Source organism: Corvus hawaiiensis, chromosome 8 (assembly GCF_020740725.1).
Source record: "Corvus hawaiiensis isolate bCorHaw1 chromosome 8, bCorHaw1.pri.cur, whole genome shotgun sequence".
NCBI classification, from domain to species: domain Eukaryota; kingdom Metazoa; phylum Chordata; class Aves; order Passeriformes; family Corvidae; genus Corvus; species Corvus hawaiiensis.
In genome coordinates, this window is record NC_063220.1 from 4,864,810 (window position 1) to 4,888,879 (window position 24,070).

General features: G+C 43.0%; 1 protein-coding gene across 12 annotated transcripts in view; it reads right to left on the reverse strand.

The window, feature by feature from the left end:
- Positions 1-24,070, reverse strand: part of TACC2 (transforming acidic coiled-coil containing protein 2) — a 129,743-nt gene that overhangs the window by 88,934 nt on the left and 16,739 nt on the right. For all 12 annotated transcript variants that reach the window (XM_048311633.1, XM_048311638.1, XM_048311634.1 and 9 more), the window contains exons 3-4: positions 15,214-15,386; positions 1,925-7,618 (exon numbers count right to left, since the gene is read on the reverse strand). In XM_048311633.1, the coding sequence (XP_048167590.1) occupies positions 1,925-7,618; positions 15,214-15,386 (5,867 nt within the window). The remainder of the gene's footprint in view (positions 1-1,924; positions 7,619-15,213; positions 15,387-24,070) is intronic.

Consider the following 24,070-nt stretch of genomic DNA (forward strand, 5'->3'; position numbering starts at 1 on the left):
CATTTTGCGTGGCTGTAGTAGTTTATCCTCTGTAAGAATGACAGGGCAATAAACCACTGCAAAGCACTCTGAGCTTTGTGGCTGATGTACACAGCATATGGAACACACCTTGAAATTTAATGATACAAATCCAGTTTTAACCTCAGATGAAAACTGAATTGGTCAGTGTATTGTACTTGATGAAGACAGACCAGCCAGCTCAGCTAATGCTCTCTGCTTCTTTTTTGTGATATAAATGCATATTGCTCTAAAAACGAGCCTGACAAGAGCAGGGTTTCCTCTGTACCTCTGAGAGTCCCCAGTGTTTCAGCCTTTTGGACAGCCACAGTCCAAAATGAGCAGCTGCCTGTTGATGCAAACCCTCACGCTGGAAAAACAGGTGATAATGAATTCTTGAAGCATATGCAAGCATTAAGCAACTACTCTGTGAATTGTCAGCAGCTGTTTCAAGAGCCCTGCCCTGCCTGCCACAGGTATCTATTTAAAGTATGATACCCGCCCTGATATGAAGCACATGCACAGACACATGCACTGCCCAGAGTGCCTTATGGCTCCTGAGCCAGCCCATGCCAGCAATTTGTTTGGGAATTTCAAAGCTACTCACTGTGAAGCTTCCCATCGTATAAAGGGAAGCAAACAGAAAAGAAAGGACCTCAAGAGAAATAACAGGGTCTAATTTCCTTGTCGTTTTATAGACAAATCCTTCAAAAGAAAATCATATAGCTGTCCTGGTTTCCAACACTTCTAATATTTTTCTAAAGTACATTCTGCTCACAGAATTAGTTCCCATTCAGCCTCCATCCCCGGCACACATACAGAAGGAAGAACTCCCCCACATTCTCACCACAACAGAAACACTTGAGGTATGTTCACTTACAATATGGTTTTATCACCTCAACCTTGAAGGAATGTGGCACTGAAACATTTTCCCTCATTGATCAGTTAGTGCCATCTACGTTTTTGGGATTACTTAGATTCCATCTCTGCAGACCAATTATTGGATCATCTGATACAGTTTAGCTTTTCCCTGTTGCCCTGTGCTCTGTCTCTGTCTATCGCTGCCTCCTCTGATACAGAAAGGAGAGGGACAGTGTGCCAGGGAGTTGTGAGGTTACAGAGGAAGCAGTGACATGACTAGATAAAGGGAAATCACCTGTTCTAAGATCGTAATTATCCTGAATTAACTGCACATCAAACTAGGAATTCAAACGGCAAAGTAGAAGCTCATTAAAAAAGAAAAAAAAAAAGTCTTAACTTTATTAAAGCAGTTACTGCTAGGTGTGGAAAATACAAAGAAATAAAACCAAAAAAGCAGCTCTGAGGCTCCACAAGTCCCAGCTCAGAAGAATTCACATCTGAAACAACTCCATGTCATTAGAAACACTGAATAACACGGTGATCAAAGGCACTGTCAGTGCAATTATATTGTACGGGAGGATAAGAGGGAGGCCCAGACAACTAACTGTGAGTAATTGGGTTACTCCGTAGGCTTGTTTTTAAACACTGCACTCCACCATGTGAATGCTGCAGGTCTCATTTAACTGGGTCACCAAAACTGAGGCAAAAGTCTCCTAACTTAAGGCTAGGAAGTGTGATTTGTATGCATAACTTCAGGCTACGAGGTGTGAACACTGGGAAGCATAAGCAAATCCACACAGGTAAGGACAGGAATGTGGCCCAGCAGATGGAACAGCTCAGAACTGTGCTCCTCAGCTTTTAGGACCTCTCTGTCCTTATGAATATTAGTGTTTTTTTCACGCAATCCACATTTAGAAGCAACATATACTTAAGATAAGTTTAAGAACAGGGTAAGTGACCTGCCCTCCCAAACCGCCCAGACAACGGGCATCTGCCTGGAAAATTGCACCCCTCTCCAGCCCCGGGCTCCTGCCAACCATTTCACGTAGTAATTCAAAGTAAATACCTTTCAGTGGGTAATCCTGCCACAGCCACGTCTTGAAGTTCACTGAGGTCAAGGTTCTTAGGCTCAGTTAATGCAAGCGGTGATAGCTTTCCTTTGGCATCCTGGAGGGAGCTTTCGTGTTCTGAATTCATCTTGCTTGGCTGATTTTCAGCAACAGCGAGACCTGCACGTGCAGAATGCTCACCCTGCTCCATCACAGGGAGGGCTGGAGAGGGATTTTTGTACAGGTCTGCCTCCTGCTCTGCAGTGCCCGTGTTTATAGCTACGTCTCCCTCAGCAGTGACTAACATCCTTGCAGTACCAGTTTCAGGGATGTCTCCACTTTTTTCCTTACCTGTCCTTGCCGTGCTTAACACTGTGTCACTGTTCTCTTTCACGTCTCCCTTAGTCATGCTGCCAGATTCTAGTTTACAGTCAGTTTGCAAGCAATCATCCTGGCTTACTTCAGTTTTTAAGTAATCTATTAACCCATGCACGGTCACCTTTTTCTCTTGCTGTGCATCTTGAGAATTTCCCGATGTTTCCAAGTGTTTCCTGTTTACTGCTTCGTCCTGTATCGTCTGCATGTCATTCTGAGACCTAATGTCATGCAGAAAATTGCTGTGAATGTGTGTCTCCTGATCTTCCTCAGGTGACACATTGAAATTGTCTGGCAATTTTTCATGATTGTAAGATCCTCCCGGGACGAGCGTTGAGGCTGCCATGCTCTTGGCAATGTCTGGATCACCGTACTCACTTTTCTCCTGTTCATTTGGCTTAGGATCCTGGCACTGTGCAGTAGGAAGACTTACATCCTCTTCAGAGGAAACTGGTTCTGCACTACACTCTGTAATTAAGTTATTTCCCTCTGTGGCAGCAGCATCTTCTACATCCCTCCCCTGTACATCGCCTGCAGAGATAACAGCTCCAGTGGCTTGCTGCTGGCTGTCAGAATACGCAGGGAAGTTCTCAGCTGCTGCCCCATCAAATGAAGCTGGTCCTTGCTTCTTTATCTCTAAGCCTATTAGCGATTCAGGATCAACGCCACCAGCACACACGCCTTCCTCTCTTTCCATCTCACCGCTCTCAGTGGGTTTGCCTGGCTTTTGCAGATTTTCCGGAGCGCGTTCAGCAGATGGAGCGCCATCCAAGCTAGGGACCATTTCTAAACAGCCAGCGGGCTGCCTGCTTTCCTCAGGGTCCTGGAGACTTGCTGGTGGCAGCTCTGCCACTGTGTTTTCTCGTTGCAGAGATTTGCCCTCTGCAGCTTTGCGGGAAGTCTCAGTAGCTAAAGACAGCTCTTGCCCCTCTGCTTCTGAAGTGCCCTCGGGAGCACCTTTGCCCGCCTTGTTTGGTTCTGAAAAGTTCTCAGCACCACAGAGTTCTGCTGTGTCCTTGGCCACTGGACTCTGCTTGAAGCCGACATGGTTTTCAGACAAAAGTTGGGGTAATTCAGCACTCAGTGTGCTGTGGACAGTTTTTTTAAAAATCTGGCTGATGTGTTCCCTGAAGTCTGGGATGCTGGAGCCAATGTCCAGAGAGCTGCAAGTCAGAGCCTCATGCTCCCTTCCAGAGTTCTCTGCAGACTGTTCGGAAACACTGATGTCTGCCCTGGTTATGTTATTATTCTCTTTTGAAAGCTCTTCCATTTTTTCTGAATTCCCAGGTTTCTCTAAGATCTTACCATACTTGTCATCTACACAGATATTGGTTGCAATTTCCTCATTACAGACTTCTTGTGATGATGAAAGGCTCAGCAGCTTCTCTTCTGGAGTAGGGAGTGCTAACAGAGACTCTGCTGAACTGTCACTTTGCTGTTCTTTGAAGTTTAGCTCACTTTTTGTTTTTTTGGATTTAATTGCAGAGATCTCTTTCTTCAGCTTCTCAGAATTGAACTGTGATAAGTTTCCAGTTCTCTGCTCTACATTCAAAGTCTCTGGCAGGGTGAAACTTCTGTCTCCATCACCCTGAAAACTTTGGTCTGGACAGTCTTTTTCACTCACACAAATATTCCTGGCAGAGCTGTTTTCTGAATTTTCTGCTTTACCTGTACTTTCCCTAAGTGAAGAACCTAAGGGTGCTGGCACTGGAGGACATGGGGGACCCTGCAAATTAGAGTTACCTTCTAAGGTGTTTTGGGATGCTACAACTTCCCACTCATTATTTAGTGATTCCCCCCCTGTACCCTTGTCCGTGTTGTTTCCAGGTTGCTGGCTGGGATGGCTGAGTGCAGAGGTCTGGGTAGAGAGGGCTGTAAAATCTGCTTGACAATAACCAGGCTGCTCTGTTGCATTTTGAGTGCAGCTGGATTTATGTGAGTTATCAGTAGGAATTACTTCCCCGTGTGCCTGTAAAGGTGAAGGAGATCCTTGTGCCCCTGGACTTGTATCAGGCTTTATATTGCTTGTTTCTCTGACAGAAGCACTGTCCTCACAACTCATCTCCGTGTTTCCATCTTTCTGGATGATTCCCCCGTCAGCAGTCAGAATATTTTCTGAGTTTTTTGCCATTAATGGCATTTTCCTTTGAGTTTCTGGACGAGATATTTGGGGATCATTTTTCTCAGAATTATCAGAAGTATGTGCTATTTCTGTATCACTTGGAGAAGCCTGTGATATGTTAGTGGCACTTGCTGAATCCTGTGTCCCTGGAAGAGTGTTTATAGCAGCGGCACAGCTTTCACCAGTATCATCCTCTCTCCTGCACATGCTGCCTGGCTGCTCATTCTTTTCAAGTTCTTTACAAAACGTGTCTCTCTGACATGCTGCTTCATGCTGCCTCGCTGAGATCAAAGAATTATCACCCTGCTCGGGCTTGCTTGAGTTTTGCTTACTGCAGCACTTTTCTTCTGCCTCGAGATCGGTTTTGTTTTGCTCGTTGCAATCTTGCAAATTAAGCGTGCTCACACCAGACGTGTTCTGCCCGTGTTTGCTGCCGCTCACATCCTCAGCACTGCTGTCGTCCTTGTCCTGTTCTTTTGGCCTCTCAGACCCACACTGGGGCGGTGCTGGACCTGGCACAGAAGATTGTTTATCAGGGTTGTTTGAAACATCCAGAGGTATTTCTGGTATGTTGCTGTGATTATCTCGGTCCGGTGGCCGCTCAGGTTGTAGTGCCCTTCCTTCGTGCTCCTGACCATCTGCTCTCCTGACAGCTGTCAGGCTGCTTTGGTGCTCCTGTTGTTCAAGTCCTGTATTTGAACTCCAGCCATTGTCACCAGCAACAGACAGCGACTGCTCTGCTTGCTCTGCTTGGGGAGGAGCTGTTGGAACACCTGCATTTTCCTGCGCCTCTTGGCCGCTGCACTCCAGGAGCTCCGAAGAGCTGCACGTGTCCCTCTCAGAGGGGCAGTTGTTTGCAGGGACGTGGCTGTCACCCCCTTGCTCCATGTGAACTTGGTAATCAGTAAGTCCTGAAGTGCTGGCTGCAGTTTTGGGGGGTTCTGGGTGAGCTATCTGTGTATTTCTGTGACTTTCTGCAGCCACTTGCTCCAGCTGAGCTTGCACATCTGATTTGCATTCACTTTTCCGAGCCAAAGCTTCATCCTCCTCAGAACTTTTCACTGCTGTGTGGTGCTTCTCTGGTTGAATACCGTCATTTTGATTTCCATCCCCAGCACTGCTGTGTGCAGCTGCAGGTTCCTGCTCTGGATCTCTGCGAGATGCTTCAGTGATGTGACCGTCCTGTTCTTTGGTTTCCAGGGCCTGTGAGGCCTCCTTGGTTTGTCCCACAGTCTCTGCCAACTCATTTAAGCCCTGGAGACTGAGTTTTAATTTGGGCATTCTTGCGCTTTCTCCTGACTTGCTGGAGCTCTCAGGCTTTTCTTGACTCTCAGCTTTGTGTTCAGATTCCAACACAGTTTCTCTAGCAAAAGCCTTTTCCCAGGACTCATCTTGCTTACTCTGCTTAATATTATTGTTCTCAGGGTGGAGGGGCAGTGAACTGTGTGCACCATCTAAACAAACCTTTTCAGTCCTGTTACAGCCTGACTGGTCCCAAGTTCTGCCTTCTGCCTCAGTGTTAAAGCAATCAAAATTCTGTGGGCATTGCTCCCTTGCTAACTGTGGTGAAGCCATGAGTTTTTTCTCCAGGCCATCTGGGGCAGCTGTTTTCTCTTTGCTCATTTGTTGTTCAGGTTCACAACCACGAGACTGGGAATTGCCTTTGGGTGATTTAGAGTTACTGTCTAAATTCAGAGGCTTTCCCCCACCTGCTTCCCCCAGGTCACCTGTTGAAGTGTTTTCACAAAGATTGAAATTTTCAGGATCATGTTTCAAGTGAGTATTTTCCATGTCCTGGTGGTAGCTACTAACAGAGCTCAATAGTTTTCTTTCTGCCTCACTTGAGCCCTCAGGTAATTCACTGGTTTCTGACACTTGTGCATCCTCTGTTCTGATTCCATTTATTCTTCCTGTTACATCCGCCCCCATTTCTTTTTGATGCAGTTCTGTGGATCTGCTCAAAGAAGTACTTAATGCATATTCTTCCAGTACTAATCTTTTATCTACCACTGAATTTTCCTTGGTGGGACTGATAATGCTTTCTGTTTCAGAAAGTGTGGTGCTTTCTCTAGACACATCATCAACTTTTATAATTTTATCGCTATTGACTTCTTTTGGGCTTTCAGTTGTGACAGCTGATTTTTCTTCTTCCTCCTCTCTCTCAAATGATAAAGGCACACTGAAATGCTCGGCACTAACAAGCTCATCCTCCTTTTGAAGCTCTCTTTGAAAAAGGGGTTTGTTTTTTTCAGAGGCTGTTTTCACTGCTTCACTCCTCGGTGGATCTTCAGAGCCATTTCCAGGCACATATTCCCTCGAAGGCTCTTCAGGCTTTGGTAGCAGGAAGAGATTTGGAGAGCTAGAAGGCAACTCTGACATTAAAGTACAGGGTTCTGATTGCTTCCTTCTGCTTCCAGATAGAGCTGGATTTGCCTCATTCCCTTTAGCTGTTGTTTCAGCATCCATCTGTAGATTACAGATCTCAATGAAGCGCTGAGCATTCACAATTGCTCCAAATTTTTCACTGTCTGAGCCTCCTGTTGCTGGATAATTTGGGATTAAGGTTTCCTTTTTCATTAGCAGACCCTCTCCACCATCTGTGTTCTGTCTACCTTGCTGCATTACTGCCTGCAGCTGACCTACTTCCAAAACTCCTCTCTCCTGCTTGGCCTCCTGAGCAGTAAAATAATCTCCTGCTGCTTTACCCTGTGGAAACATGCTGACATGTGGCTCCCTCATGCCACCCAGCTGCTCATCCTGCCTGAGCGATCCTAATTCACTCAAACTCATTTGTGTGGCTCCTTGCATTTCTGTGAGTGCTGCTGCAGGGCTGGGCTCCAGGCATGGGATTCTGGGCTCATTCTCACTGGTTCTGGTAGAGGAGGCAGCAATATTGTCCACAGATTGGGCATGTGCCGATCCCTCCTCTTTGTCATTCACTGGACCTGGTGATGGCCGTGCTCTGTTGCAGTCTGAGGGGTGTAATTTGTCACTGCTGCCTATGATGGGTTCTCTGGCACAGTCTGCAAGAGGCACTGAGGCAGGCAGGCTTCTCTCCCCTGCTTCGGCAGAGTGCTTTAAGGAATCAGAGTCTGTTTGTCCTACTTGCTCTTGCAAGGCAGTGCTCTGTCCTGTCCCCTCTGAAGACACTGTGCTGGAATTTGGGTTGGATAGCTCTTCAGCACTGCGGCTACTGATGCCTTCATTATCGATGCTGCCAACAATGGAAACGTTTATTTGTTTCATGTCAATAAAGAAGCAAAGAATAAGAAGCAAAGAATAAAACCGTTTTGTGCCACTGATGTTTCAAAGCCATGCAGTGCATGCACTGAGAAGCTGATAATCTGCTTTCAGGAGTTAAACCATCAGACACAGTGATTTAAATGCTCATTACTCTGCAAAGTTCCCAGTCTTACCTGAGAGCCACCGTGCTCATGGCATGCATTTTAACCATTCCAAAACCTTAGGTGAGTGTGAGGAGAGGGGACACACATCTGACAGACTAAAGGAGCAACAGAGGAAAAAAATAATACTGGGAAAACCCGCAGTACCTCAAAGAAAGGCATTTTGTTTCTGCTTCTAAGAGACTACTTTGCCAAAGCTACGCAGTAAGTGCTGTTATCTGGCTGTACTCGAGTGTGTAGCAGAAGATTAAGGAGGGCCCATCTGCTGAATGTTTTCTCCAACTAATCAGCACAGTTGATTCTCACCAAAAGGTCAAAGGGCTCACCTTGCCGAACGTGGGATGCTGCTGTGCCACGATCCACACCCGATGAGGTCATTTAATTGCAGTGTTTGATTTCAGTGCATCTAAGCTACAGCCCTTGGTGTGATCTCTTTCTCCACGCATTAAAGATAAGATAGGAAAAAATGGACTCAGAGATGACTAACTGCGAGAAGGAAAAGTTATTTTAAGTATTTTTCACTGTGTGGACCTCAGTTTTCCACACTGAGATTTGTAGCTGATGAAATGGGTTACCCTTGTTCTCTCTCTCACTTTCCATGCCTGGGCATGGAGAGAAACATCTCTTTGAAACTGAATGTAGGATTGTACAGAGGAGCAAGGGGCAGTGTTTACTTGACATGAAATAATGAATCCCAAGCAAAGCAGGACACAGATAACACACTGCCAAGTGCTGGGTGGCCAGTGCAGAGCTGCACAGGGGGAGGTGGCTCAGAGTCCATTGCTGCAGCTTTGCCTCAGCTTAGCAGTGACAGGTTACATTTCAGAAATTCCAATTCCTCTTTAGACTGGAGCTAGAAAAGATGCTTAAAACGCCTTCTGCGAGGCCAAGCATAGATTGGATTTCAAGTAATCTCCAGAAATCTGAGAAGCCTCTCTCTGCTTCTCTGTCCAAGTTTTACACACGAAATACTTGATGGAGAAGTGAGTCAGTGACCAGCTCTGGGCTCCCTACAGATTAGGTTTCTGTTATGCAAACACAGCCTCTTGGGCTGTGCTACCATGCACAAAATGCACTTCCAGGTGCGGCCAAACCCACTCCTTGTACTGAGAACTGCCCGACAAAATATTTCTTTAGGGAAAGCTGCACCTAAAGCTGAATATGAGTCTGTCTTAGGTCCTAAAAACATACCTCAGAGTCATTGCAGTGGAAAATAAACTAGTCTTTAAAGAGCCACTGGAATTTGCCTGTATTAAGGCTAAGCCTCAAATCTAAGGTAAAATATCTGTAACTTACACTTCATATGTAGTTTAAACAAGTTTCAGCAATGCTTGGCGTGGGTTCGAACATTTAATGCATAACACCAGTAACTTTTATTTAAACTTTCAGAAAATGGTTTTGCCCAGAGGAATTTTTCTTTCCCTAGCACACTGGAAACATCCATATAAAACTTACTGACACTGGGAATACCAGAGATGGCAATACAGTACTTGGTATCTGCTGGATCACTGACAACATGGGGCATGACAGGACATGAGCAAACAGCAGGGACACGCCAAGAGGCTTTCCCTAAGCAAGGAATACACTTTATTATTGACATTAATTTTGCACACAGGGAAGCTTAATTAGAAGAGGAGGGACAGAAACGGCAACACGGAACTGGGGAGGGGGTGGAGAAGTGGGAGTCAATTATTCTGGCTTTTTGCTGTGTTGCAGGTCTATCTTCTTACTGACTAAATTGCTCATTAGCAGTTTTGTGCCCAGGGTTCTTCACCCTGGAAGCAAGCTCCTGTCAGAGATACTGTGATCAGGAGGAGAACAAAACTGAGTGGAGGTTGAGGGGGGGGGAACCCCTCTAACCTCTGTGAAACTGAAGCTGGAAGAAGTAGAAAACACCATCTACAGTTATAATTGCTCCTTATCATTTATCTTAAATCTCTGATTGTTTACTTATCATTAATCCCATCTGCCAACAGAGCTGGAAAATGCACAATAATAAATCTGGGATGGACATGTTGGTAAGGTTCACTATATAGAACATTCATGATCATATATTTGCATTTTTCAGATTTCATCTGACTGAATTTTCTCTAAGACTTTAACACACATCTTCTTTGTTACATTAGATTTCTGTTTGCAGCTATTAAATATGAAACAGTTCCAAACATGTCTGAAGTTAATATTCTTGACTACAATTTCTAAACCCATGAACTATCTACTGCCATGCTGGTAGCAACTTTGTCAAGAGCCATAGAAATGTGACTTAGCAGGTTTGAGGGACATGACAATCCTATGAACTAAGTTCAGCATTCTAGATCAATCAAAACAATTTTTCTGGTATTCAATAATGCTGAAAAGTTGTTCATTTTATTCAGGAGCAGATGAAGGAATTGGGACAAGTTTGCAATTAATGTATGCTGAACAGAATTAAAATGGCAGTGCTGGCACAGGCTGTGACAGCGAGTTAAACTATCACTGCCAGAGTGGAGAAGCACAGATTCATTATCTGTGCTGCTGCAGCTCACTCCAATGTTTTATTCAGGACATAACAGAACTGAAAGGTTTGAGTTTTCAGTCACTAGGATAGGCCCACACTGACCTGCTTGGATATCTCTGTTCATGTTTCTCCCCCTGATGGAACTAACAAGGAGAAGTATGCAGGGAACATATCCTACATCTTCCTTTTCATTATTTGTGATCTTGCTTTTCTGTCTGAGAGATGTGCTGGGGTTAGACAAACATCTGTTGGGAATGCCTTAAGCACAGTTGATCCTGCTTTAGGGCCGAAGGATGGACTGGATGACCTCTTAAGGTCACACCTAGTCCCATTATCTTCCACTCTTTTTAAAGGGAATAACACTACTGGGAAATTACACCACATGCTGAGGATAATTCCCCTGAGTAAAACCCAATCTACAGTAAATCAATAATTACTTGCAGGGGACATGTATTTTTAGACAACCCATTTAATACAATCAACATAAAGCTATGACCCTAAAAGTTGGTATTTTTAAACACAGGAAAATAAAGTATGTTGGCTTTTGTGGGTAATCGGACCTATCTCAATATTATTAAGAAGAAAATTCATTAATATTTAAAACAAAACATGCAAACGACAAAGCATGGAAGAGTATTCAAGTTCCTCATAGTTCATGTAGAGTTTAGGGCAGAAAAAGTCATTTTGCTATGAGTAATTGCTGCATGTGACTGATGATGTTAAAAAAAGGAAAATGCAGTCATGCAAAGACATAGGTGCATCTGTAGCTTGAAATATGTGTGTCCCACTGCACTCAAGAGTTACCAAAGGGAACTTTCCCCTCATCTTAGAGGTTAAGCACACAGTTAAGATTTGCTATTTCAAGGCCCTAACATTCTGAGCATATGAATACTGTGCTTCCAGTTACAACATCAAATGAGTTAAATCTTCACATGCCTAAAATGTTGGGTTTGCATAAATAATTATTGACAATTTGCTTGTTTGGAAGTGCATTGTCAATTTAGCAATTATTTTTTAATACCTGCAGTTAACCTCTTCCACCATCAGAAGATGCTGTGGCAAGTCTGAATTTTTCTGGAAAGATTTAGGAGTCCTGCCCAGTTACTAAGATGTTTTGTAGGAGAGAACTGCCTGGTCTGTGTTTAGGGTGTGAAGCTATAAAGGATGTTAAGAAATCGATGACTTTTGGTGCACATCCCATAAATACTTCCAGATTAAGAGCCATACCCAATCTACCAGCCATAAACACTTGAAATCACAACTCCCATTCTTTTGTCTCCCTGTTTTGTCATCCACAGCAAGGACAAAGGGCCAGGAGATAAAACCAGCAGCAGCCAGACAAAATCTCTGGCATTTAGCATTTACTCTCTGAGTGGGAGTGTGTGTGGAGGGGGGTTACAGATGCCCAGATATGATAAGTGTACTTGATAAACAACAAGAAGCGAAGATACCACAACAGAAAATTGTAGGTAATTTAGAATTTCCATTTCTAATTCCTCTTCTCCCCTTTTACAACATGCAGTAGTTGTTGAAAGGACGGGCAGCCCTCCCAACCCAGTCACACTTGTGAGGGAAAAACATCAAGTGCCAAAGCCTCTGGATCCCAGAGGTCACATACGGTTGCCATCCACACTGATGTAACTCTGAGCCTGAGTGATTATATTCCCAGGAGCAGGAGCCTGAAATGTGAGGATGAATTTAGAAGGCACTGAGGGAAACAAATGCACAGCCAGCTCTGCAACCACAGCATATGTATAGCTGCCTCTCAAGTGTTTCTGTTCTCCGTCCACTGACACATGAGAGATCAGTGCCTACATTTTGAGTTTATGCATTTGGACACAGTGTGCTGGAGGACTTGAGTTAAGGAATCTCGCATTTTAATCCATCCCTAACAGGTACTGAAAGTTAACGAGGAACATGGAATTCATTTCCATATTCCCTTTCAGAAACAAAACAAAAGAAAACAAGTGACAGTTTTAGAGACAGAACAATTCACTGTTTGAACTTTTCAGTGTAAACAAACACATGAGAAATCCATCATCGCTAAAGGGCTGCTAACAGCAGCCAGGCTCCCCCACCCTCCCTGTGCATCTAAGCTTTCAGGAAAAAGTGAAGCAGGAATAATGATCCTCTGGGGAGCCGTCCTCCCCTTCTCCCCCACCCCCGGTCACTTTTCACCTCCTTGTTCCACACACAGAATAAAACGCAGGCCCTGCAGTATCTTAAGTATGACCAAACGAAATTATTCTAACATTAAAGAGGTCAGCTGCACTGCTGCTGCAGCAAGCAAGCACGGCCAGATCTCCAGTTCCAGTTCCAGGAGCGGCTCCCGGTCTCCGTCTGAGCTATCCGGAGCATCAGCAGGAAGCGTGGCACTGCCAGGCTGTCCCACAGGATGCGTGGCAGCTTTGTCACCCCACAGTGGCTCTGCGGGTCCCACAGGATCTGAGCGCTGCACTCCGGGTGGGAGAGCAGCCAAGGTCATCCACAAAGAGCGCTTATTTCCCTGAACTCTTTCTGGGTGTGCATCTTTCAATTCGATGCGTCCGCTTCTTCCTAAACCGGCTGGGAAAAGCGCCTCTGGGGCAGAGCTGTCGAGCTGAGGATTCCCCAGGAGAAAGGCATGGTTACACCTCACATGGCCACCACTGCAAAGCCCGAGGCTTCCTAACTGTCCTGGCTCTTCAGCATTTTTATTCCACGTGGAAAGTTCACCGATAAATTACTGATGATCTTACTTTCTGCACACAGGACTGGCGAGTAACAGGTAAGAAAAAACTGGGCTGAAACAGACTATTCTAGAGCTAGAGCCACAGACATTTTGAGCTCCAAAAGACAAGAATTTAAAAGCGACTGAAACGACTTGTGAGAATTTGTGGAGGATAGAAGAAAGCCACCCAGAGGAAAAGCAAACGTGGTAATTTTCCACCCAGAGATCCTCCATCCGAGGGTGGCAGGTCACACGCTCTTAAGACTCTCAGAGTTCACTTCGGGGTGGAAAAGATGTGTTCAAAGCAGCACAGGGGAGCGAGTTAAAAATAAACAGCTGGAATGTGGAACTTCAAAGATTTTCCGTTTATTGTCTTTGTTTCTATTTTGGCAGGATGTAACTTAAAAGACACCCAAAACAGGCATGTGCCAGCAGTTTCAGGAGTAAGGCCAAATAACAAGTAATTGCCTGAGCTCCCGCCCATCTAATAAGTTTCCTGAAACAAGAATCCTATGAATCCTTTCAAGCTGACTCATCCATGTAACATTCATCTCCCACGAGTCAGAATTTTGCATGCTGCAGTGCAAAGCTGTTTTAGCCAGCTTGAACATAAACCTAAATGTTCTAAGCGCTCCCATTTTGAAAAGGAACCCCTACAAAATTGCTTTTATGCCGTTTTTGAACACCACTTGTTTTTTTTTAAAATGCGAATTAGTTACAGGATAGGATAAAGTTACTATGCTAATGTTAAAAAAAATTAAAGCAAGACAGTACTTGCTGCAGGCAAGCCACAAATATTCTTGCCCAAGATAAGAGTCTTCACTGTACCAGGTGGATGCTGGTACAAATGTTGTCTGTTATTGTGAAGTTCCAACAACAACTCCAATTTGCAGGAAGGTTAGTCACGACAGGTCTACTGTAAATATCAGCACTTAGCAGTACTCATCATTTCCTCCCTTTCCCCCCCTTCCCATAACCTGCATACTGATTAGAATAGCAGAAAATTAGTGTTCTGCTGTCACAAATCAGAATGCATCGTTGTTTTTAAGTAGCTTACTAGTTTATAAAAAAAATTGTGTTTTCTTCAGTGGGACAGCATGGTCACACACAATACAGTGGTTATGCACAATACGATCAGGAAAAACTACAAACTAAAGGATACATGTGGTATTTGTTAACTGAAATAACAAACAAATAAAATACGTATTAAAAACCTCATCCTGTCCAATTTTACATCATTACTCCAAAAATTGATTTTTTTTCTAGCTACTGGGAATGGCGTCTACGGATTCCCTCATTAGAGGCACTCAAAGACAGGAGAAATTCATCCAAGAAAAAGCTGTTTCATGTATAGACCTGGTGCTCAACAGTAGAGTGATGCTGGGTTACACAAGCCATGCATGTCTAGGAGAGAAGTACAACCTTTTATCTCTTTAAACTTCATGCCTAAATACCTTTATCATTGTAAACTGACTTAGCAGTCTTAGTCTTGCTCAGACTCTATTATTTTCAGCAGATAATTAAGATGTGCTAGTGACAGTCAGAAGAGATAGAATTAATAGCAAATGTCCTCCTGTGTGAGTACTGAAATGTAAGAGCTCCACAGCACAGCCAAACTGTCCCTTCTGGAAAACAAGCTGCTCTTTTTTAGTAAATCCTTTTTAGATTATGTCATGTGTCTGAACTTCCCTGAAATGTCCCCAGTGTGGTCAATGATTATCCTATTTAATACCTAAATGGACTTCAACTGCCACAGACTGTTGCCTAATGTCAATAATTTTAAAATAGACTAGATTGGAATAGAATAGAATAGAATAGGATAGGATAGGATAGGATATTGGAAGGAACCCACTATGATCCAGCTGCCTGAGCGCTTCAGGGCTGACCAAAAGTTAAAGACTCTTCAATGTTGCTCTGTCTCAGATGAGAATTTATTAGTACAAGCAAAAAGCATAGAAGGTTTGGGTCAAGGGTTATTACAACAGCTGGAGCCTGATTTAGAGTTATGCAGTAAGGCAAGAAAGTCAGTTTGGTGAAGAGTGAGTAGTCTGGTGGTGTCAGGTTATTTTGAGGACTGCATCATCATCATTGTCATCGTCATCATCCATCAGGATGACGGATCTTGAAAAATCAGTTACACATGAATAGAACCAACAACAGCATCAGGGCTATTCACAGGAAGAAGCTTCTTGTCTCACCTTGTAGGTCCTGGACTAGATGGGGATAAGCTGTCAGCCAGTGGCACAGCAGCAGCAAGAGGATCTGAGATGTTCTGACCTCCAGACTTTTCTGGGCTGTTTTTCTGGGGGCTCCTTTTTAAATTGTGGCCATTACCAGGAGGTTGGCCTAATTCTGGATCTTGTGGAGTGTTCTAGAACAAAAAAAAAAAGAGAACAATTTAAATAGTGCTTCTATTTTGGAGAACACATAAGCTTAAGGGGTTTTGTTCTGCCTACTACCAGACAACCTCTGCGGTGGCTTTCACTACTTTGATGGAACTTGTAGGTTCTAAAGCCAAGCCATTTACTTTCCTAACAGCAGAAAAGCAGAAGGAAGTGGTTGAGCCAAAAATAAGTGCTAGGAAGAGAAGAGGGAGAGAAGAATGCAGCAATTGTTCTAAAGCAGCCAGGGCCTTTACTGACCCAAGGAGGGTATCATCTTCTCTTTTTCCAAGCCTGGCAAATGCTTCCTTGCTAAGCAAGTTTAAAATGAGAGAGGATGGAAACAGGCTATAAACTTGGACATTCATAATATTAGCAGTATATTTGGAGTTAAGTTAGAGTTAAGCCAATGTCATTCAAGACCCAGCACTTGAATCCAAGTCCAGATTCCTTCCCTCCCACTTCAACAGAGCTCAGAATGCCTCTGAACTGAAACAGAGGGCTTGATTCTTCACCAGGCTGTCCTTCTCTGATAACAGCTACAGGAAATGCTGGAGTTTCTGTAGTGACAGCTAGAAATACTATTACAGAACTGTGGCTATGCTGCATCACCTCTTCTCAAAGGCAAATAATTACCTGGGATCTTCATCCATGGAGATATGCCTTTACATGAGTGGATTTTTTTGTTTTGTTTTTATTGCAAACTATTGGTTTTGCTGCAGGGAGGAAGAGAGGCCTGTGCAAGCACCAGGGTTACAACAGGTAGTGGCACCTTCCTACTGATTTTTTTTTTTTGAAGAAGCATCCTTAAAAGGTGAAGAAGAGCTGGAAAGGGCTGCTCTGAACAGTAGCTGAGGTTGTTCTTGGAGCATAGCAAAAGAACTGGAGTAATGGAGAGAAACAATCAAGTGAAAAGCAAAAAAGTCTAAATGAAGGCCTTTTTCAAATCCTGTGGCACATCAAGCAATAGTTAAAAAGAAGGAAAGCTGCTTCATCAAATCACCCTTAACATAAAATCACTGTTGTTTTAATTCTTAATTGTAGCTATGAAAAGCCTAAGGCACACTCAACCTAAGGACACATAAGTGTATTACTGATGGCAGAACTACTGCAGGGTGACACCAGAGAGATTAAAAGCACAGTGCACAATTCCAACTCATTTCTTGCGTTTTTTTGCACTCAATTTTAATGTTTATTTTATTCCAGCCGTAGAGAGAGCGGAGAGCTGTTGTTCAGAGAATTACACTGCTCTGTGTGAACACGGTGTGCTCCCACACAGACAAAAGCTTCTCGAGCTCAGAGCCAGGAATGAGACACCCAGCGGACGAGCAAAGCCCGTGTAATGAGCGATTGAAAAGGTCAGGGCATACTGAAAATACAAAAAGACTTCCTTTATACTTAAGACAAATTTGATTAACTCTCACATCCTTTGCCTTTCCCTGGAGGAATCCCTTCACTACAGCTTTGTTTGCAGGAGTCTCCTTTATCTCCCCACTTTCCACTGGGAGAGACTAAGGGCTCTTGGTTTCATGATTGTGAAGCACTTACCCAGCATGTGCTGACATCTGGCATTTAGAATATTTATCTAAGCATATATTTTGGCTGCAAACCCAGAGTATATGGCAAAAAAAATACTAAACCATCAAGAATTATACAAAGAAATTTGTTTCTTCCATCCAGGGGAAAAAAAAAAAAATAGAGCTGAGTTAGCTTACAGGGCTCTGTTTTGCTTTTGATGCAGTGTTTTGGGCAGCCCTGCTTTTGTTTGCAAGAGAAATCTGCATGGAGACTTTATTTCAGCATGCAGAGAGAAAGAGCTGTGAAAAAATTTGTTATTAAATTAATTATCAGGAAAAACCCCCAATCAGTGAGTGGGTAAACTCCCACCAAGCCAGGTGAGGCAGACACATGCCCTGCTCTTACCTAGTCCATGTATCATGTCTTATCTTGAGAGGTACAGTGGGTCAGACCCAGAGCTGGGCCACAAACAAATGCCTCACAGTAGCAGCCAAATTAAAAAATAATTTTCAGGCCCCTTGCAGAGAGAAATGACATCCTTTCCTTTCCTTTCCTTTCCTTTCCTTTCCTTTCCTTTCCTTTCCTTTCCTTTCCTTTCCTCTCCTCTCCTCTCCTCTCCTCTCCTCTCCTCTCCTCTCCTCTCCTCTCCTCTCCTCTCCTCTCCTCTCCTCTCCTCTCCTCTCCTCTCCTCTCCTCTCCCAAGAAATTAGGCCAATTTATAAAATTGTCCAGATGCCTCCAGCAGCCAGCAAGTGCAGTGAGAACTAATTATTTGTTTTTCCTCCTTTCTTCTGCTACCTTCTCAAATTTTCTTCAGCTGCTTTGGGTGCCAGGCCGGGATGAACACCTCACATCTCCCCTGAGATGATGAAGAGCCTCATGTTTTGTCTCCTTCTCCTAAAGCCTCTGTCATGTTCCAGAGCAGAAAATACACAGCAATTAAGTCATTAACTTATTTACACAGAGCAGTCTCGGTAGCCACACATTGCTTCTCATTAGTCTCTCCTTCACAAGATCAGCCACTTAACCCAAAAGGCTCCTTTAGGTTACAATGCTCGGTTCTGCTGACCTGCAGCCATCCCACTTTTGCAGCCACAGCACGATGGGGATGCCTCCTGCACACAAACTTCCTTTGCAGAGAACGAGGATCCTTTGGATTGTCATCCAGAGTCACAAATCCCATGAACCATGTGATAACCAGGGGCTAACCTCCCTGTGGGCTCATTTGTGGCACAGAAGGAAACACTCCCCACCAGCCTGTCACATCACAAACACAACAGCTCATTGCTACCGAGGCTTACAGAGCACTAACAAATGTGAGGAGACCTCCAAGCAGCAGTACAGCTGTTTGAGGACCCTCTGAACCTTAACATGGAGTCAGGATAATTTGTCATTGACTCCCTGAGTCATAGAACGCTCTGGGGCCAGAATAATTTTGGTAGAAGTTTGCTGTTGCTGCTCATCTCCAGAACTCACAAGTGACCTGCAGGATGTAGACATTTATGTGCCTACTATACCTGAACACCCCACCTCATCAGAATTAGGGTGTTTCCCTATTAAGACACAGAGAAGGGCCCACATCCCTGATTTTATCAGCTGTTACACCAAAATTTGGACTTAATATCCAAACAAAAGCACTGGGAGGGGCAGATTCAGAAGAGAGGAAGATCACAACAAACCACGTCATTTATGTGCACACATTTGAAGGCTACACTTAACATTTTCTGTAGGTTGTTTGGGGTCAGGGCACTGGTGGGTTTTTTTGTTGGCTTGATTGATTTTGACTTTTTTTGGTTTTAAGTAGTTCTGTGGTTTCAGGGAACTAATGTTTAAGAAGTTATAGTTCAGCCCATAAGTGACTGACATTGGCCACAGAAAAATCTGACTATTGTTTTTCCAGTTCATTACCAAATTTAACACGTATTAAAACAATCTTAGCAGCACAGGCTCTGTTGGAGCAGAGAGGAGTTTGAACTGTGGATGCTTTTTTTTTCTTTCTTTCTAGGCCGTCAGGTGTTTGATCAAAAAGCAAAATTCCCCTGTTACCTCGTAAGGCAAAAGCACACGTGTTCAAAAGAATCTCAGAAGAGTAATTTAGCAAATAATCTAAAATAAATCTTAATGTAGATGTTTACATGTAAAATGAACTACTAATATGCCAAGATGCAGAAAATCTTTATATATTGGGTTTCTACATTTAATGTATTCATGTAATCATCACAAAAGAACATGCTTTGTGACTCTAAGCCAGACAGCAGAAAAACATAATTCAATTTTTCGATTAAATTTTTTAAATTTAGCCTAGTTATGCAAATCAGGTGCTGAACTAGCTTTGCAAAGCGTGTTTTTTTATGTTTTTAATTAACATGTGTGAAAACAATTAGGAAGACTATGGTTTGTTCACAAGTATCATCAGAAAGCTGCAGTTAAATAAATTACTTTTGAGTTTCAATACATGCAGCCTCTGAAGTGATTGACTACAGAAGCTTACAGCTAAATTTGTTCTGTATTTGTTTCCAGTGTACCATACTCCTGTTTGAAAAGGATTCTCATTACAAAGAGTTAGTTAACTGAAAGACCTAAATAATTATAATAAAAACCAGAACACAGAGGTTCTCAGCAATTTTAAGTCTAAGATAATTTAAAAAACCCAACAACAAACCAACCAGGTTTGTCTCAGAGAGTGTACAAACATCAGGAGGAAAACTAAACAGCCCATACTTTTTTTCCCCTTTAAGGCAGCAGAATATTTAAACAAATACAATTGATTCTCCTGAAATATGCACTGTAATTTGCATTAAACCCTTCCAGAAGCACTGCAGTAACAAGAACACAAAGTAAATCTACAGGATCACTTTATTTTCCCAATGACTTTGAACAGGATGCTGGAAAAAATGAAAAAAGAAAGAGAACTTCATTAACACTGTAGCCAAAAGTATTCTGTGCACTGCTGCACTGAAGTTATCATACCAGAAAGAAATTCCTCTAATGCTGCCTGGGAGCCTGTGGAGAGCCCAGCTCCCAAAACCCTGACTCTCCCAGTTCAAAGCCATGAGGCACAGCCACAGCCTTGTGTTCCAGCCACCCCAAAGCCTCGAGTCTCCCAGCACAGCACCAAGTCAAGAGCACAACAAGCTCTGCCTCCAGCACCCGGCATTCCCACTCAACTCCTCAAATAGGTGAACTTGCTTTGGCTCCCCTTCCTCCTTTCCCTCACTAAAAGTTGCTTCCTCTTCCATCTGCCCTCTGCCACATTCCTCCATTAAGCCCATCCTTTTATAGCAGTTGCTGGAACATGCCAGAGCTCTGAGTGCTCAGAGTAATCTTCGAAGAGTTACATTAGATTTCCATTCCCACTAACTCCCTCTGGTTTAGTGGAGGGGAAGCTGGAGCAAGCCTTTGCAAATCTCAATCAATAAACCAGAAATTGCCTTTCCTTTTTCTCCATGTCTTCCATTACAAGCTGGGGCGGGGGGTTAATAGTTTTTTTTTTAAAAAAGTCTGCCTGCTAGAGGTTGTTCACATGGTTGGGAAATCAGGGTTTTTACATGGCTCTTGAAATATTTTAAGACAGAACAGGTTTTTTTTGGAGTCACCTTTTCACTCTTCTGGCTTTTGTTGTTGTTCTGCAGGAACAGTAACCAAGTAGTAAGTTAGAGTTCTAAAACTTCATATTTTTGGAGAGTCCTTGTCTCTTCCTTGTTTGGAGAAATGGTACCAAAATAAATAAGTAGACAGTGAGTGGATATTGCTTTAACAACTGGAACTTTGCAATCAAATCAGCAAACTCTGGTCAGCAAAACCAGTGATCCATCACAGGAAAGTAACAAGTATATTGAGCCAAGCTTGAGCTCCACATGACACTTTAGATCTGAAGAATTACACTAAAACTCAGTTTTATCACCTTGCAGGGGAGCTAAATGTGATTTTAGCAAACTACAGGTGCATTACTACCCCTTTTTGAGAGTGGCTGGGGTACAGCAGTTTGGAGAGGATGCCTGTCCTGACCACTTCTTGTTTTTCTTGCCAAACATCATGACTACTTAATCAGTTGGATGTAATTATGATCAGATATGATCAGATAGGAAGAGCAGACTCTATCCTTAAGGGACTCTCTGTATAGAATTTTGCAATTACAGTAGATTTTTTCTTTAATCAGTAATGCTGTCATTTGCTATTGCTCCTGGCGTGGTTTATTTGTCTCTCACGGGAGTAGAATTTTTAGTTCATACCTAGTCTAATTAAAACCCTCAAAGGGGCAGGAATGCAAAAATTGGCATTTGCTTCTCATTTAATTTAATTTGCTTCTCACAAATAGAAAAAGCAAAGAAAACTGTGATATGGTAACAATGGTATTTGAAAAATTCTGACTACAGCTTTTGATTTTTCGTACCTACAACCTTCTCTTAGAGATAAAAGGCTGCTTTTCCTCCTGAGAAACACCTACTGAAATGGCTCTGGCTGTGAGCACAAAAAAAACCACTGGTGTGTGTAGGGGGGTGTGTGTATACTTATATATTTATAGTCACCATCTCATCCTTGATTTAGCTTTTTTCCCAGAATACACAACCTCCTCTCAGCCACAACAGGAACAATTCAAACCTTCAGGCTTCAGTGCTTGTTTTTATGACTCTTCCAGTCCACTGAGGGCACCAAATTGTTTGTCTTTAGGTTCTTGGAATGCCAACATGGGCGTCTTCTCAACAACCTAGGAAGCCTTGCTATATTGGAGGAATATGCACTGACTAAATGAAGCTTGGCTGTGTAACTCCTTCATGGCTCTTGTTAACTTCATCCTTCCACACGTTTAAAGTGATCTGTGGTCAGCAAGCAAAGGAAAATTCACATTTATCTTTGCATTTTCACTACTCTGGCTGCAGTAGTTTTCCTTTGTCCCTTTCCTGATGTTGGTGAAGGCCTGTATTATTTTCTTAAGGATGGGAGGTGTGTATGAGACATGGTGAGAGAGAGGATAAAGGTGATGATCTTGGGAAGCAAATCTTCATCCCATAACTCGCAATTTTCAGTCACTCTAGTTTTAGCTAAAGCAGCTTTCTGCTGAGTGGTCCTCAGCAGCCTGACAATAAATGACTTGAGAAGAAGCTGTTAGGCTCAAATGAAGTACTATTAGGAAAATAATCTCCAAATTGAGTCCCAAACTCTGGCATGCTTCCCAGTCAACAGTGTTTGCCTGCCCAGTAATTTCATAGCTGTGGAAAATGCAGGTCCAACATTTTCACACTATTTCTTAAATGGAGAAATGTAGTAAATAATTACAGAGGAACTTTATAAATATAAAATATTTTTCCTTTTCATCTCTACCCATAAAGTCACATGTCCCATGAGAAATGATGATGGCTTTACAGTTGTGAAGGAAGCTTTAACCATTAATACAGAAGAGAAGGACCAGTCTTCCAACTTCCTTTTCACTATACTTTCAAATTAAGAACTCTGCCACAACTTTGCATCTTCTTCTTTCATCCCCTCTCCTTCACTCACAGTAAAGATGTAAATAATAATGTGAATAATAATTATTCATTGCAGTGAGGAGTGACCCAGAATTTGCTGCATTTGCATAAAAGGACATATAATTCTCTGAAAACACACAATGTTCTTTTTGAGTAAACTCAAAGAAATACTTGACATTATTTACCATAGAATATTGGACCAGCAGTAATTATCACTGGAAGTAAGAGTTAATGAATGTGGTGATTGGAGATATGCTAGGACTTTGTGAGCATCAGGAATGGACTGTAGCCAACTGACAGAGACATCCTGATGTGCACTGGATGAAATGGAAGGAAAGTGAAAGGGAGTTGTAATTCCGGGAGTAAAAGTTGTGAATGCCAGTGGCCACAACTGAGAAGAGCCCGTGTAGGGTAACAGTGAATCGCATTAAAATGCTGTAGGCAAAACTACCGTGCAGAAAACTGGGAATGCATTTTTGTTCCCAGCTGAACACTAACAATGGAATGTATACAGATGTTCTTGCACTATTCAAAAAGTATGTAAACACCCAGTGTGAGCCCCAGAGCTCAGAGGGATTTGCCCAGTTCTCATCTGAGGGAATGGAGGCAGAATGCCGGGACAGTGCTGCTGATGAGCCCAGCACGTCCTCTGCTGATCCCTGTAACATCGGGATCTGAAGGGAGAACCATGGCAATCAACAAGAGCCATCAGTTCAGAGAGACTGAAATAAGTTGAAAGATGGGAAAAGTAATAATGCAGAATATTAACTGCAGGATGCTCAGCAGTCAGATTTGTTCGTAGGAAACAAATGGAGAAATCTGAGCAGGATCACAACATGACACTTCAGACAACCACCAGACCCTGGAGAAGTTGTGGCCCATCTGGCAAGTGTTGCCTGTCTTACACATTTCACAGCAGAAAACAGGGACAAAAGGATAACCACACATTAAGATGTATGTTTAAAGAGAAATGAACGATTACAGACGTGTGGAATAACCAGATTTGTTTGCTTTTTTGCTTATTCAGAAAAGAGGAAGAAAGGATAAAGCAAAATATGTAGAAATAACTTCTATGTAACTTGACTTTGAAATTCCCTCTCCAACTCTGGGGCAAAAGATGCATTGCTAGAACTTCAATTCAGCAGCAGTTTTCACCTTCAAAGAGCTGTACAAGTACTTGGTAACTTTTATTTTTCTGTACTTGTGAGAAAGGCTGTGGCATATGACAGTGTTCCCCTTCAGAACTCTGAACAGCAAGAATTAAAAACCTGAGTTAAAAGTATTCCATATTAGAAAACCCAGCCTATTCAAGCTTTACAAAATTTTATGCTCATGCCTCCAATTATGAACTCTTTCTGTTTTTAACATCCTCCACCCACCCCTTTAAAATGAGAGCAAAGATGCCCTGGTAATGGCAGCATTCCAGTAGATGGGAGCCCAAGATAAAAAACAATCAGGGAAGTTAATAATAACCCTGTAATGTGCAGTCACTTTGGGAGCTGTCCCTGAGCTCTCTGCACAACCCCCTGGAGCAGCGTGGACGAAGCTGGGCTGCAGAGACAATGTCTAGGATCACTCTCCATCCCACAGAGCATGTGCCTCACTCTTGCTGACTTTTTAGGTGGCAGATTTGTTGGTCCTGCTCAGATTGGTCTCATTTCTAAGTGTGGCTTTCTTAGGTGGAGCCC